The sequence below is a fragment of the Oryctolagus cuniculus genome, chromosome 3 (genome assembly GCF_051225735.1).
Source record: "Oryctolagus cuniculus isolate XC-2025 breed Fujian yellow rabbit chromosome 3, ASM5122573v1, whole genome shotgun sequence".
In the NCBI taxonomy this organism is placed as follows: Eukaryota; Metazoa; Chordata; class Mammalia; order Lagomorpha; family Leporidae; genus Oryctolagus; species Oryctolagus cuniculus.
In genome coordinates, this window is record NC_142869.1 from 157,792,237 (window position 1) to 157,809,464 (window position 17,228).

The 17,228-nt window shown below is 38.1% G+C and overlaps 1 protein-coding gene across 4 annotated transcripts in view; it reads left to right on the forward strand.

Annotated features, from left to right (window-relative positions):
• PTPRZ1 (protein tyrosine phosphatase receptor type Z1) overlaps positions 1 to 17,228 on the forward strand; it is a 200,020-nt gene that overhangs the window by 97,828 nt on the left and 84,964 nt on the right. For all 4 annotated transcript variants that reach the window (XM_051848907.3, XM_051848908.3, XM_051848909.3 and 1 more), the window contains exons 3-6: positions 671 to 850; positions 4,664 to 4,815; positions 8,581 to 8,676; positions 9,295 to 9,361. In XM_051848907.3, coding sequence (XP_051704867.3) covers positions 671 to 850; positions 4,664 to 4,815; positions 8,581 to 8,676; positions 9,295 to 9,361 — 495 coding nt within the window. The remainder of the gene's footprint in view (positions 1 to 670; positions 851 to 4,663; positions 4,816 to 8,580; positions 8,677 to 9,294; positions 9,362 to 17,228) is intronic.

The window sequence follows — 17,228 nt, forward strand, 5'->3', positions numbered from 1 at the left end:
CTTGGTACGTTTTATAACCAGAAAAAAAAGGGAGGAGAAATATTTCAAGGATAGCCTCATAAAAATATTTTTTAATTAAAAAACCCACCCCAATCAGAAAATTAAACCAGATAATTCAATGGCAGGGATGGCAGTAGATCTGAAGGGGAGTACCTATGGAGATTGCTAAGGAAGTTAGAACCAGACTCCTTTCATCTGGACTTCTTTCAATCTGGAACTCTGGAAGGAAGAAGTGGGGGAGGGAGCGAGGGATGGGGAGGGAGGGAGGAAGGGGTTATCTTATGCTTTTAGAATTGTATCTTCAAACCATATTGAATCTGTTAAAAAACTAATTAAAAATAAATAAAAATAAAACTGGAACTCCAGGCTAGGACTCTGTTCTAGGACCTTCTATAACTATTAATGGACTTTCTCTTGATTTGGAAGAATGTGATGACTTGTTGAACCCTAAACTTGTCATGAATATTTTATAGTTCTCCATTGATAGCATCTCATGTTAAAATTCAGAATCTAAATTTGTGCATAATTGTTTAGTGAGTTAATTTAGATATTCCAATTTACCTTATATTGTATTTATTTTTATGCAATATATTAACTATTTTATAATATAAAACTTAGCTCTTGTACAAGAATTTAAGAACCTAACTGCCTTACTCTTTCCTTTCCCTAGGAGCACTGAATCAAAAAAATTGGGGAAAGAAATATCCAATATGCAACAGCCCAAAACAATCTCCTATCAATATTGATGAAGATCTTACACAAGTAAATGTGAATCTTAAGAAACTTAAATTTCAAGGTTGGGATAAAACATCTTTGGAAAACACATTCATTCACAACACTGGAAAAACAGGTAAAGAGTTTGCCTCCTATATGCCTTTGATGTATGGGAGGTGCCTAGAGTATATTTAGATTAGTTTCATCTCATTTTCCTTTGATTAATATACTAAGGGCAATGTAGAAGCTATAGGTAGAGGATACCAAATGGAGTAAAGAAAACTGCAAATTTAGATAATGTTTTGAAATTTTGTACCAAACTAGTATGACCAGTGTCATCATGTCATGTTTTTCAGCGTTATGACAATAATGATGCCACTACTAGAAGATGTTGCAAAGAGTATAATTTGTGGCTAATGTAATTCAGTGACTTCTGTATCACTAGTCATTCACTTGGTCAATCAGGATTTCCTTTCCTTGGGAACTACAACTTGATCTTTCCTGCCCAGCCTATGCTATATTCAACATTTGGGGCCAGTGCCGCAGCTCACTAGGCTAATCCTCTGCCTGCGGCGCCGGCACACCAAGTTCTAGTCCTAGTCGGAGTGCCGGATTCTGTCCCAGTTGCCCCTTTTCCAGGCCAGCTCTCTGCTATGGCCCGGGAGTGCAGTGGAGGATGGCCCAAGTCCTTGGGCCCTGCATCCGCATGGGAGACCAGAAGTTCCTGGCTCCAGGCTCCTGGCTTCGGATCAGTGCGGTACGCCGGCCGCAGCGGCCATTGGAGGGTGAACCAACGGTAAAGGAAGACCTTTCTCTCTATCTCTCTCTCTCACTGTCCACTCTGCCTGCCAAAAAAAGAAAAAAAAATTTGGATATGGATAAAATAATCAACCATAATTGAATTTTTCTTTCTTAAGTTAGATGTATATATTTTATTTATTTTTTTAACTTTTATTTAGTAAATATAAATTTCCAAAGTATAGTTTATGGATTGCAATGGCTTTCCCCCGCATTACTTCCCCCCCATCCGCAACCCTCCCATCTCCCGCTCCCTCTCCCATTCCATTCACATCAAGATTCATTTTCAATTCTCTTTATATATAGAAGAACCATAATTGAAATTTAAGAAAGTCAATCACTAATACTTCTCTATAGAAGGTTCAAAAAAGTACTCTTAAGTGATTTTCTAAGACATTTCAAAAATAACATGGAAAATATAGTACAGTGATTTCCAGTAAACTATACATGTACAGAATGATTTTCAAAAAGTTACATATTTCTTTTTATATTACGTTTTAAACAAAACTGTATATCAAGAAATTATGTAAAAGCAGAGGCCAAACATTAGAAAATTATTTAAGACTCTATTAGTAGCCCAGTTGGGGTTTTATTATTACTACATTTCTTCTCTACTTTCCATATGTAGATAATAATAATTATTTAAATGTAATATTTAATTTCAAATCTCATGACAACAGGGATTTTTCTTTACTAGTGCCTGAAATGTAATAAAGACATAATTATTGTTGAATGCATAATTTAAAAAAGTTATTACATGTGATATTATTAAATAAAAAAGCACATTTTCCCAAATCTTTTAAAAATGTATTAACCAAATTGTATTTATTTGAAGTCTACAGTGTGACATTCAATTCATGCATAGAATGAGTATGAAAACATAATAATCAACACTTCCCCTTCTTTGCTATTATTTTATGAGAAGGCTTAGAGCTTCTCTTCTCAGTTGTTCGTGCAAATCTGCAAGGCTTTTGTGAACTGTGCTTTCCTAACTATGCTCTGTAGCACTAGGAACTTCTACCTTCACTAGGACTTTGATTTGGTACTTGGCAATTAAGCTCCTTCCATTCACTCCCAGCCTCTCGTTTCTTCTGTGTTCAGATTGAAGTATTTTTTAATCTCCTATTCATAAGGGAGCATTGTAGCATTTGCTGTTCTGTATCTAGTTTATTTCACTTAACATAAAGTCCCCCAGTTCCATCCATTTTGCTGAAGATGAAAAGATTTCATTCTTTTCTATGGCTGAATAGTAGTCTATGGTGTATATGTACCATAATTAATTTATCAGAGTACATTTGATGATAGACCTCTTGGTTGATTGTCTCTTTTTTTAAAAGATTTATTTATTTATTTATTTGAAAATCAGTTACACAGATAGAGAGGCAGAGAAAGAGGTCTTCCATCCTATGGTTCACTTCCCAATTGGCCGCAACTGCTGGAGCTGCGCTGATCTGAAGCCAGGAGCTTCTTCTGGGTCTCCCACACAGGTGCAGGGGTCCAAGGAACTGGGCCATCTTGTACTGCTTTCCCAGGGCATAGCAGAGAGCTGGCCTGGAAGAGGAGCAGCTGGGACTAGAACCAGTGCCCAAATGGGATGCCGGCACTTCAGGCCAGGGCATTAACCCACTTGCACCACAGTGCCAGCCCCGATTGTCGATCTTAGCTGTTGTGAGCAGTGCTGCTATAAACAGTAGAGTAGGTATCCTTTTTCTTTTTCTTTTTCTTTCTTTTTTTTTTTTTTTTTTTTTTTTTTTTGACAGGCAGAGTGGACAGTGAGAGAGACAGAGAGAAAGGTCTTCCTTTGCCGTTGGTTCACCCTCCAATGGCCGCCGCGGCTGGTGCGCTGCGGCCGGCGCACCGCGCTGATCCGAAGGCAGGAGCCAGGTGCTTCTCCTGGTCTCCCATGGGGTGCAGGGCCCAAGCACTTGGGCCATCCTCCACTGTACTCCCTGGCCACAGCAGAGAGCTGGCCTGGAAGAGGGGCAACCGGGAAAGAATCTGGTGCCCCAACCGGGACTAGAACCAGGTGTGCCGGTGCCGCAAGGCGGAGGATTAGCCTAGTGAGCCGCGGCGCCAGCCGAGTAGGTATCCTTTTTTTATCTTTTTCCTTGTTTTTTGAATCTATACCCAGAGACGGAACTGCTGTATCATATGGCAGTTCTATCATTTGCATTTTTAGGTTTGAAGAGTTACGAAGTAGGATCTGAGGATCAAGTGATCATACATATAATTAATTAGCATGGTACATTGTAAGTGGTAAACAAATGTTGACTGTCATTATTATCATTATTATGCTGTGATTGTCAAGATCATTGTTATTATAATTAATGGAAGTTTATATCCTTAGCTGGATGGTTGTTACCTTGGATTCAGTCTCTAATGCCAACAGTGTTTTCTGTCTAGTAGAACAAAGACTAGTTGAATCTAATTGAGAGACATCAACATTTTGCACTAGGCTCCCAAGAGAATCATTATTCTCCAGATGACTCATAAAATATAGTCAGATAGCATCCAATATGAGACTCACTAAGGGCATTGAAGATTCTGATGGTTGCCACTGAGGGCTCAAATATAAGATGACTAAGACCCGTTCAGTGAGAATGGGTTACATATCTTCCTTGTCACAGCCAAAGCACAGGTTCTGGAACTTGATGAAGCCTGAGCTGATACTTGAAGGGATAAGGAGACAGAAGAACAGCAGCAAGATAAGGAGTAGAAATGGGCTGACAGGGAGGTGGAGCACTCCCAGGGGAAGCCTTTTCTTCTTTGGGTTCTTCTGTTCCTCATCCCCTATATCCCCCAAGATGACCATCAAACAACTTAAAGAACTTTGGAGGAATGGCAATCCCAGGACACCAAACCAGCAGGGCAAGTGGACTGGTTCTCTCCTGCAATTAGAGTCATTAGTCATTAGGATCCTCGGCTTAGTTTATGTTTGTGGCAATAAGATACAATAGGTATGTTGTGCAGAACTACGATGTTGAACTTCCAAAATGGTGAGTTAAATAATAGTATTTAAATCTTTTCAAATAAATAATTTTCTTAATGTACCTTAAATAAAAGAAAATTTAGTTGAAATTTATAAACTTGATTGCAACCTATGTGAAGTTTTTTTTTTCTTTTTGTTGTTGTTGTTTGGTTTGTTTTTTAGTGGAAATTAATCTCACGAATGACTACCGCCTCAGCGGAGGAGTTTCAGACATAGTGTTCAAAGCAAGCAAGATAACTTTTCACTGGGGAAAATGCAATGTGTCATCTGATGGATCAGAACACAGTTTAGAAGGACAAAAATTTCCACTAGAGGTAAGTCAGTGGTTCCACTAGTTTTAATTTCATTTCCTACGTCATTAAGATTTCATTTGCACACAATATGATTTGTTTTTAATTCAAATTTATACCTTATGCAGTTATATATTTTGATTACTTGATTACTATCTGCCTTTTTCATTAGATTAAGCTTAACCAGTTTAAGACCCATCTCTGATTTTTCAATCCTAAGTAACCCCAGAATGCCACATACTAGGTGATCAATAAACATTGATTTCCCTTTCTGGGAAACAGTTTACTTGTTTTTATCAAGAACTTTAAATGTTTTATTCTCAATACCACCATATCAATTTATAGCAACTTAGTCTGAAATATAATCATAAATATGTTAAAAAATGTATGTGCAAATGTTTATTTACAATAATAAAATTTTATTTTTAATATTTTTACTTTTTAAAACAGCTTTAAATCTATTCATACCTAATTTACCTTTTTTCATTTAACATATTGTGTATAAAAATGGAGACAAAAATAGTTTTCTGAGATATGGAAAAATTATTACCCATGTTTACTGTTTCATTCTAGAAACTTCTCCGTTTCACAGGCTGAACATTCAGCAGCTGTGTGTTTTTTCTAAAGGCAATGATTAAATACATTCTGATGGATACATTATTATAAGTCTTGTAAAAGTTGTGTCTTTGAATGATATATTTATATTCAAAAGGTTCATTTTGGGGCCAGCATTGTGGTACAGTGGGTAAAGCTGCAGCCTGCAATGCCAGCATCCCATATGGGTGCCAGTTTGTGTCCCAGCTGCTCCACTTCTGGTCCAACTCCCTGCTAATGGTCTGGGAAACGCAGCAGAGGATGGTTGATGTGCTTGGGCCCCTGCACCCACGTGAGAGACCTGGAAGAATCTCCTAGCTCCTGGCTTTGGCCTGGCCCAGCCCTTGCAGTCACTTGGGGAGCAAACCAGCGGGTGAACGATCTCTCTCTCTCTGTCTCTGCCAGTCTCTAACTTTGACTTTCAAATAAACAAATGAATCTTTAAAAAAAAAAAAAAGAAGGATTCTTTGTGAGATACTAATGCTTTTAGAAAGAATGTGAAATAGCATAACCAATTTTGTAAAACATGAAACCTAATTAAATAATGACTTACATTCTAATTTGAGTAAAACAAACTTGATCCTAGTCTTGCTCCCATTGGTTGTCATTTAGATGTCATGACATTGTACAAATTTTTTTATTTAACTTACCTGAGTTTCTATTCCTCTTCTATGAAATTAACATAATAGAAGTAGTACCTGCCTTATAAAACTTTTAGGGGAATTACAACAAAGAACGAATTTTTACTACAATAAAATTAGGAAAACAATAACAGTTATTTTCTCTGGGCAGTTACATTACTGGTGCCACTGTTTTCTCCTTTAAACCCTCTACATTGGAAATGGATGTCGTGGTGTAGTGAGCTAAGCTGCTGTTTGAGATGCCCACTCCACATATCAGAGTGCTGGTTTCAGTCTTGGCTCTTCTGATTCAAACAGTTTCCTGCTTCTGTCTCCTGGCAGGCAGCAGATGATAGCTCAAGTGCTTGGTCCGTGTCATCCACAGAGACCCAGTTGGAGTTCTGGGCTTTTAGCTTGAGCCTGGCTCAGCTATGGCTTGCAGACATTTGGGGAGTGAACCGAAGCATGGAAGATCTCCCCACCCCCACCCTCCCTCTGTGTCTTTCTGTTGCTCTGCCTCTAAAGTAGATAGAAATCAATATTCAAAAATAAATTTCCCTATTTTTAAATTACCTAAAATAAAGCTGTGCTACTTTTGTAGTTCAAAGTAGTTATTGATAATAAAAAAAAAAAAACTGTGGGCAATTATCTCTCAAAGGACTGAAAAGCATTTTTTAAGTGTGGATTATCACATTCATATTTATGTCTTTATTTGAAGGGGGGTATAAAGTAAAGAAAAAGCACATTTATCAAGTTTAGTTTTTCAAAGCAGTAAAAGTCAACTCATTAAACACCACATCTCACTTCTGAGAGTTTGGCTGTCTCACAAAGATGGAAAATCAAGAAAAAAACTTATCAACAAGAAACTCTTGAGCAATCAAACACTCCAGAATGTGTGCACTAACTCTCTTATGTTTTATTCAAAAGTCTCCCAAATCATCTCTCAGTGGTTTTGTCTGTGTATTTGTTCAAATCAATTGTAATTCTAATTGCACAGAGACTTGTGCAAGGGAGAACCCACAGAGCATTCTTATCTTGCTTTTTTTCTGCTCTCCCACTTCCCACAACCAAGTGTTATCAATTCTGCTCCTAAAGGATGTTGTAGTTTTAAAAATATTCAGGCTACCATTGTCTTACATGGATTCTTTGATTTATTTGAAAGGCAGATAAACAAATAAACAGAAATATTACATCTACTAATTGAACCACCAAGTGTGAGCTGGACCAAGTAGAGCCAGGATCCATGAATTCCTCCTGGGTCTTCCACATGGGTGGCAGGAACCCAACTACTTAAGCCATCACCTACTGCCTCCCAGGGAGGGATTTAGCTTGAAATTGGAATGAAGTGTTGTGTCCAGGCATTCCAACATGGGATGTGGGTGTCCCAAGTGGTATCTTAACTGCTACACCTAACACCTGCCCCCTTACTTGGATTTTTAATTACTAATTTTCCTTTCTCCAATCTTAATCCTGTTCAGTCTCTTCCCATTCTCCCTAGTCCTGCCTCCTCCGTACCCCTGCTATCTGCGGTACATCAGTTGGCTTTCTATTTCGCTTACAGTCAAACTGCAAGGACAACCTCACAGTCCTTCCTGGAGTGGTCCCTGCCTACCCTACAGCCACATCGCTCTTCTCTTCCCTCAGCTAAAATCACAACAAATGACTTCCAGTTCCCCACATTTTTCCTTCGTGCTATTGCCTTTCCCAGCCTACTGTCTCTGCCTTCATCACAAGGCCATCTCTTCTCCCTTTTCACCCGACTAAAACTTTCTCCTCCCTAAGGGCTCAGCTTAGAAGTCTTTTCTGAAAAGGCACCCATGGCAGGAGCCACTGCCGTCCTTTTCAGACCTGTTTCTGCCATCAGAGCCCCGATCAATCTCTCTGTAATTTTCTTAGAGGCTCTGTGCTCTTACCTCAGTTATTCACTGTTCTATCCACCAAGTTACTGGGACTCCAAGCCCAAAAGCTGAAAATTACCCAACTGTAGAGGGCAGTAGAGGTTGTGACAGAGAGAAGTGTGGATTGAAGTGGACATGAACAAGGTTTAGTCTCATGGCAGAAGAGGAGAATTAAAACACAACATTTCAAACTTTGGGTATTTTTAGGTAAAGATAGAGAGTCCTTGAGAATTTTAATTTTAACTGAGCACAGTTAATACTCAAAACTGGTAACTCTGGAACCATCAATAAAGGCATGTACAATTAAGAAAAAATGAAACCCATGCTAGAAAGAATTCCAGCAAAAAAGTTAAAATAATCTTTGATACTTTCTTACATTTGGTAATTGCTCTAGTGAATTATTACTGCAGTGTTCATTGGTAATCTCAAGTGTAATTTCTGTCCTAGATCCCTAGTTTTGTTATTACTATCCTCGCTGAAGAATTACAAATGATAGTAAATGTAGTTGTGTGTGCCTATAATGTATAAAATATTTTAAAATGTACAGAATTTAGAATTATACAGTTGATAGGATTTTCCAAATAGAATTTACTTAATTGGCCAGTTGTCCTATTAGGTATCTGTTAAATTTTATAAAGCCTTTGTATATATTGAAACTGTCATTGTTACATTTATAGATGCAAATCTACTGCTTTGATGTGGACCGATTTTCAAGTTTTGAGGAAGCAGTTAAAGGAAAAGGGAAGATAAGAGCTTTGTCCATTTTATTTGAGGTAATTGTTATGTATAGATTTGATGCTATCTTAATTCCTATTTTAATCACATTAAATATTGTTGTGAAATGTCAAGACATAAAAGTACTTCAAAAAATTCATGGAAAGGTGGAATTAGTAGATAAGTTTGATGGGGGGGGGCAAAAATTTTGGAAATCCATGCATCGTGTTTTGATAAAACGCCTCTTTCATGAACTTTTTGAAAACTTCTTATACTTTCTAACAAATAGAAAATCTTACAATGGGAATGATAATTGGAGGTCATTTTCAAAAAAGAAAGATGACCCCTCAGCTGGTGTGTGCAGAGAGGAACTGGGTAGTTTTCTTCCAACTGGAGCAAATTTTTCTACAATATTTTGCCTATTTCTTTGTACAAGGCATCATAAGTATATAGCCGTAACTGAATCACAGCATTTTAACATTTACTTTCTTGGTAGAAAACATTCAGAGTCATCTGCTTTTTGTCTGTTTTATTTGTTTTTATCTTGCTGTGAAAAAAAAGGTGTGTGTTAGGAACACATTATTTTTGAATACTTAAAATGGAATTCATTAGTATTCATATGTTTATTGAAGAATCAATATCTTATCCTATTTTTGTAATATTATTCTTCTTAACAGGTTGGAATAGAAGAAAATTTGGATTACAAAGCAATTATTGATGGAGTCGAGAATGTTAGTCGTTTTGGTAAGCTACTTAAAGAAATATTTTTATTCAAGATTCTTCTTTGGATACTTACAAATTAGTACAATGTGATGAAAACCACTTTCTCTAAAATGTGAAAAATAATACATTTTTAAAGAGGAGCAATCTCTGATATTTTCACAGTTGATGATTTGTACATTTCTCACTGTTAGAGATATTTCTCAAAATTTTTTGACGCAACATATTAATATGACTAGTAAGTAAGTTAAAGTTTTCTATTTATTCTTGAAAATAATCGAATTACACCATGCATATAAGATATATTTACCTATTCTGTTTCTGTATTATACATATCAAAGACTGAAACCTCTAATCTGAAATAAGTTGATTTTATAGAAATCATGTTTTAAAGTATAAAAAGCATTATTACTCAAATGAAAATTCAGTCCCTAGTATTTTCCTTGATAAGTCTTTTGTTTCAGCACTATGACAAGGTAAGAATTTTTGACAAAATGAATGTGCTCACATAGAACAAGATACAGTATGCTTTGATACTGCTCCATCTGCTGTCTCATGGATCTTACAATTTGTCACTGCAGATGCTTTTAACAACATTGACCACAGACTGCAAATTTGTTATTACTGTTATTTTATTTTTACTATGCACCCACACACAAGGTATTAATATAGCCTTGAGTTAGAAATAAATGAAGATTGTTCCTCTGTGGGAAGCTGCAAAGTTTGAAATCAGAAACAAGATTCCTATAGATCCTTTGCTTGAGAGCAGAAACCTGGACTCCAGTTGATTCATCATTGTCAAATGCATGTGAATATCTGAATACAGCAAACTTTTTAGTAGTCAGCAGTATGTGAACCCGTGCAGGGCAGCTTTCATTTTTTTTTTTTTTTTTTTGAAAGGTACAGTCAATGCAAGATGAAGCTGGTATTTCATTTCCCCCCATTCACCTGGCTTGCAAAATCAGTGCTGAATGCTGTAAACCACACTTGATTTCCCCCTTGTTGAGTCAGAGAATGGATTCTGTCCAGACTGACAGATCTGTCTATTCACAGGCCTTGCATTGGCCTGTGGGACAATGGAAGTGATGGTAACACTGGGTTGTTAACCCTGACTTAAAACACTCAGAGAGGCCGGCGCCGCGGCTCACTAGGCTAATCCTCCGCCTAGCGGCGCCGGCACACCGGGTTCTAGTCCCGGTTGGGGCGCCGGATTCTGTCCCGGTTGCCCCTCTTCCAGGCCAGCTCTCTGCTGTGGCCAGGGAGTGCAGTGGAGGATGGCCCAGGTGCTTGGGCCCTGCACCCCATGGGAGACCAGGAGAAGCACCTGGCTCCTGGCTCCTGCCATCGGATCAGCGCGGTGCGCTGGCCGCAGCGCGCCGGCCGCGGCGACCATTGGAGGGTGAACCAACGGCAAAGGAAGACCTTTCTCTCTGTCTCTCTCTCTCACTGTCCACTCTGCCTGTCAAAAAAAAAAAAAAAAAAAAACACTCAGAGACCTTTGCTGCTTTCTCTAAATTCTCCTCAGTTGTTTCTGCTGGTCTCTGGGAGGGGACTCATGAGCTTAAGGACAGATTTGCTCATGCTTTTGACTAAAGCCTCTGTGTTAATGCCTTTTGACTGCAAGCCATTGTGAGAGGCGCTGCTGCCACATAAGGCCCTCCTGAGAATGTGGATTCCCGAGTAGCAATATTCTGCCTATATTCTTGGTCTTAATTTGGAAGCAGAACTAATTGGGTCTTGGACTGAGGAAGATACTAGTCTGCTCTCTGACTTCTCTCCAGGAAGTTCCCTGAGCACCAGCTCCCTATCTCCTCTTCACTAAAGCCCAAGTCTGACTATCCTATCAACTCACCCCACTGCATAGTTAGTATTTTAATAAACACAGCACGAATACTTAAGGCCATCCACTTGGTTGGTGGTAGAACCAGAATTTATATCGCAGTCCATCCACAGCATCTTTGCACCACACCGCAGACACTTGTGTTAGTCCTGGGCTTTAAAACACTTCTTTGGATACTTGTCAATTTGGTGTGAGTGGTTGTAAGATAAGATCTGCCCAAACTAATGAATTAAGTTCCCTGAGAGCTCAAAGTTTCTATTTTCAGAATTCTTGAATGACAGCTATTCTCATTTCAGAGTCTGAAGATCTTGTAGTGCCTGTAAACTGAAGGTTTCCTCTAACTGGCCAGCAGACTTTGCTGTGAGGAATCTCAGGACTGAAGGCAACTCTTTATATCACAATTTAAAACTTCCAAATCTTGTTCCATATTCATATAATATGAATTATCAAAAATAATGCATTTCATTCACCATTCAGATTATGAAGTCTATGTTGTTATAAAAGATAACTAGTACAACCATTATGAAAGACAGTATGGAAATTCCTCAGAAATTTGAAAATAAATCTACCATATTACCCAGCCATCTCACTTCTGGGAATTTACCCAAATGAAATTAAATCAGCATATGAAATAGTTATTTCTACCACCACGTTTATTGTCTCTCAATTCACAATAGCTAAGATAGGGAATCTACCCAGGTGTCCATCAACTGATGACTAGATAAAGAAAATGTAATATACATACAAACTATAGAATGCTACTCAGCCATAAAAGGGAATGAAATCCCATCTTTTGAACAAAATGGATGCAACTGGAAACCATTATGCTTAGTGAAATAAGCCAGCATTAAAAAAAAAACACAAATATTATATATTCCCTCTGATATGTGGCAGTTTATGTAGAATACAAAAATGTATATGAATGAAAGGCATTTTGTGATATAATTGTCATTTTTAGCCCTAGTTTATACCCCTGTGGAACTGTGGTCTTCCTACTTTTTTCTTGTTGAATATTATGGTTAGTGGTTAATTAAGGTTGTGAATATAGAATAGATTAAAATTATGTCTTTGCAAAGGCTGATGAAAGGAAGAGAGGGGAGGTGGTGGGGGTAAGTGTGGTTATCTTTTTGGAACTGTACCTATGAAATGTATGAAATCTGTTCTCTTTATATTAATAATAAATATATAAAAATAAAATATAAGCAGGTTGTTTGTTTCCAATATTCTTATTAAGAGACAAAAGTGGCTCCTGGCTTTCACCTTGGATCCGTCCCAGCTGTTGTGTGCATTTGGGGAATAAATCAATGAAAGAAATTACTTGCTGTCTTTCTTTCTCTCTCATAAGGAAATATACATTTTTTAAAAAGAAAATGGTAATGAAATTGAAAGGTGCTACTGTAGTTGAGAAGTCTTGTAATATCTAGAACAGAGATTTAGGATGCGTGTAAATCACAGCAAAAGCTTCTAGTAAAAAATAGTTAGCACGTCTGCAAGAGAGACCTGCGGAGTGCTAATGAGGTTCGAGGCAGTAAGAGTGGATTCCGTACTGCGGACAGGAAAGAGAAAATCTAACTCTGTTTCTTATTATTCTGTTCTCCTTTCTCTTAACTTTTCCTGATTGAAAGAAAATTCTCCTTCTCACCACCCATACTCAGGTCTCACTTCTGCTTTCCCTTTTTTGGCCTCCAGCTTTTCTGATGTCAATTCATTACCTACCTAAGTCAATACTGGCTTCTTAGTTATGTTCGTCATACCCACATTTCTGCAGCATATTTGTGTGATACCTTTTGTCTTCAGCCAAAAATGAAATAATCATAGTCCATCCATGGTTAAAAAGGAAGTTAATTAATAACAAAAATGTTCAGATATTAAAAACATAAATCTGAAATTAGAAAATATTCACCAATTAAAAATAAGGACTTTTTTGTTTCTAAGAGCTGGAATTAACTCTGAATTCTGATGATCAATATTAGAGAAGATGAGGACATACTTTAAGAAGTTACCAATTAGTTCAACAAATTCATAAACTTTCTAATGAATTAAAACTACCTTTAGTTTGTACTACAGGACACTATCAATTCAGTCAAATAGATTTTTATTTCTAAGATTCAACCATTTAATTCAGGCTGGAAGCAGTACTTCTTTAATTATTTTAGTAACCCTTGTTCTACAAAAGTTTCTGTATTGCAGAAAATTAATATTTAATACTTGAACTTTTAAATAGAAATCCTGGACATGCCTAATCTTCGTAGACTTTAGAGCTGGAATAGAATATTAATGTCATTTGGTACAGTTATTTTGTTTTGTGAAATGAAAGGGTGACTCTAAAACACTACAGTTTTGCAAAGACTTAATTTTCATGGGGTTTTCAATCTTGAATGCATGTTTTCATTACCTGGGGCTTTAAACAATTCGTGTGCCCAGCCCCACTACTAGAGACTTTAGCTCAAATGCTGTAGGATAAGGTCTAGAACACTGCATTATTTTAAACCTCCCAGATAATTCAAGTAAGGGTGCATCTACTTCTATGGGGTGGGGATGGGACGTTTTGCTGTGGCTAAAGTGGCTTCAATAGCTGTTTTTAAAATTATTTATTTGAAAAGGAGAGACACACATGAAGCGATCTTCTATCCACTGGTTCACTTCCCCACAGGCTGCAGCAGCTGGGGTTGAGCCAAACTGAAGTCAAGAGGTGAGTAAGAATGCAGTCTGTATTTTCCACATGGGTGGCAGGGATCCATGGACTTGAGCCATCACTTGCTGCCCCCAGGATACACATTAGCAGGAAGCTAGAATCAGGAACCAAACTGGGACTTTTTTTTTATTTGAAAGTCAGAGTTACACAGAGAGAGGAGAGAAGGAGAGAGAGCGAGAGCAAGAGAGAGGTCTTCCATCCGCTGGTTCACTCCCCAGTTGGCCACAACGGTCGGAGCTGCACCAATCTGAAGCCAGGAGCTTCCTCTTGGTCTCCCATGTGGATACAGGGGCCATCTTCTTCTGCTTTCCCAGGCCATAGCAGAGAGCTGGAACGGAAGTGACGCAGCTAGGTCTTGAACCAGCACCCAGATGGGATGTCGGCACTTCAGGCCAGGTTGTTAACCCGCTGAGCCACAGCGCCGGCCCCCCAAACTGGGACTTTTATCCAGACACTCTGATGTGGGATGTGGATGTCCCAAGTGGTATCTTAATCACTGAGCCAAGAGCCCTGCTCAGAACTATGTCGTATTTAAATCTAGACAGGGCAGAGGACATGCATTGACCTGAGTAGTTAGGAGGATGAGAAAATTAAGACAGATCTCACCTGGTAAGCAGGGTGCTGGTACACAAATAAGTAGCAAAGGGCCAACATATTCTGGTATTTTCTCTTGAAAAGACACAAAAATAAAAACAGGACTATTCAAGGAGATAGATTTACTTGAATTGTTTTAGTGTTCTAAAGCTTAGATGGGCTATTTAAGAACGCACTACTAATTTTTGCACAGGAGTTATCTAATCTGGATGCAATTTCATATATAAATGAAGAAATCAACATGTACATAACTAAGAATAAATCTCTCCTCATAAATTTATCTGTAATTTGAACCCAGAATGTATTTTCCACTCTTTCCCTTTACTCCCTTAATAGTGACTACTGAATAAATTTTTATTTCCGTGTACTAAAACTTACTAGTTTTCCTATTAGGAGTATCAGTTTTTGTCATTTTAGAACTCTCAACCCATCCTAAGATTGTGAAAATAGGTTTCTGTTTTCTTCTAAAAGCATTATTATTCCATTCACTTTTTTTTTGTTTTTTTGTTTGTTTTTGTTTGTTTGTTTTTTGTTTTTTTTTTTGTTTGTTTGTTTGTTTGTTTTTTGACAGGCAGAGTGGACAGTGAGAGAGAGACAGAGAGAAAGGTCTTCCTTTGCCGTTGACCGCGCTGATCCGATGGCAGGAGCCAGGTGCTTCTCCTGGTCTCCCATGGGGTGCAGGGCCCAAGTACTTGGGCCATCCTCCACTGCACTCCCTGGCCACAGCAGAGAGCTGGCCTGGAAGAGGGGCAACTGGGACTGAATCCGGCGCCCCAACCAGGACTAGAACCCGGTGTGCTGGCGCCGCAAGGCGGAGGATTAGCCTAGTGAGCCACTGCGCTGGCCTCCATTCACTTTTAAATTTATGTTATGTAGAACTGACTTGTATTTGTGGTGTAAAACAGGAATCAGAATTCACTTTTTTTACATAGGATATCCGATTGATGCAGTCCTGTTTATTGATAAGTCATCATTCCACACTGCCTGGTAATTATTGTCATCAGTCAAGTAACCACATCTGTATGGGTTTGGGCTCTTATTCCCTTGCACTGTACTGTCTGTTTTTGCACAAATATCTCACTATCATGATGTTTAAGCTTTATGTGGCAGGTTTTCCTGCCGCGGCTCACTAGGCTAATCCTCCACCTTGCGGCGCCAGCACACGGGGTTCTAGTCCCGGTCGGGGCGCCGGATTCTGTCCCGGTTGCCCCTCTTCCAGGCCAGCTCTCTGCTGTGGCCAGGGAGTGCAGTGGAGGATGGCCCAAGTGCTTGGGCCCTGCACCCCATGGGAGACCAGGAGAAGTACCTGGCTCCTGCCATCGGATCAGCGTGGTGCGCCAGCCGCGGCGGCCATTGGAGGGTGAAGCAACGGCAAAGGAAGACCTTTCTCTCTGTCTCTCTCTCTCACTGTCCACTCTGCCTGTCAAAAAAAAAAAAAGAAAAAAAGAAAAAAAATTCTGCAACATTTTAATGTAATTTTTCATAATTTTAAAATCAGCATCTTAGTTAACACACACACACACACACACACACACTTCTGGCGTTTTGCTTAAAATTTCATTGATTCCATAAATCAATTTAGAGAAAATCAAAACCTTCACAACACTGAATCTTCCAACCTGTTAAATATGGTACTTCTCTCCATTTTAAGGTTTTAATTTAATTCTCTAAAGAAATGTTTTACATATGGTATGTTAGATTTACTTGCAAGTATTTGCTACTTTGTTTCTATTTTAAGTCATTGTGTTTAAAATTTCATTTTCTATTGTTTGATATTGATTCGCAGAATGTATCATTGCTTTTGTATGTTGATCTTATAGGCAGTGACTTTGCTAAACTCACTTATGAATTCTAATAGTAAATTCTTTTCACTATTTTGCATACACAGTAATGTTTTCGAAAATTGTGGTAGTGTGATTTCTTCCAGTGCAAGCCTGCTGAGTTTCGTGTCTTTTGCTTACTTAAGCACTGGTCTGGTTCTCCAGTTCAGTGTTAAGCAAACGTGGTGGTAGCAGGATATCCTCACCTCATTCTTGATCTCTGGGGAAAAGCTTTAAATAATATATTCTAAATATAATGTCATTAGAGGCTTTTGACGGTCATCTTCATCCGAAGTATTGGTTTTGTTCTCCATGAACTGGAATTGAGTTTTATCAAATGATATGACTAGATTTATTGAGATAATAATATATCTGAATATCTTTTACATGTAAAATATTCTCTTCAGTACTTTGAGGTTTTTAAAGGTAAGGAATCTAACACTATACAAGGTACTTCAAACACTCTTAGAAAAACAGAATTAAAGCCTAAGGTTTTTTGGTGCAAGAAATTTTTTGAATCCATGCATGTTTTCATAATACACATTTTTCATAAACTAATTGAAGCCCAGTGCTATAGTAATATATGTAACTGATAGGACATTTACATTTATTACTGTTTATTAAACATTTTAATATCAATAATTGTACATATTTATTGGCTACAGTGTGACATTTAAGTGCATGTATACAATGTGTACTTATCAAAACATGCTAATCAATATTTCCCCTTCCTTGACATTACTATAAAGCAATGGAGCCTTGGTGCTCCTTTCTTTCACTTGCTCATACAATAAATCATAGGTTACTATGAACTGTAGTCACCTCACTGTGTAGTGTAACATTAGGAATTGCTACTTTGATCTAACCCTGATTTGGTACAGGTTGTTCCAACTTTTACTGTCCCCAGCCTCTGGTAATTATTGTTCTATGTTCCGATTGAAG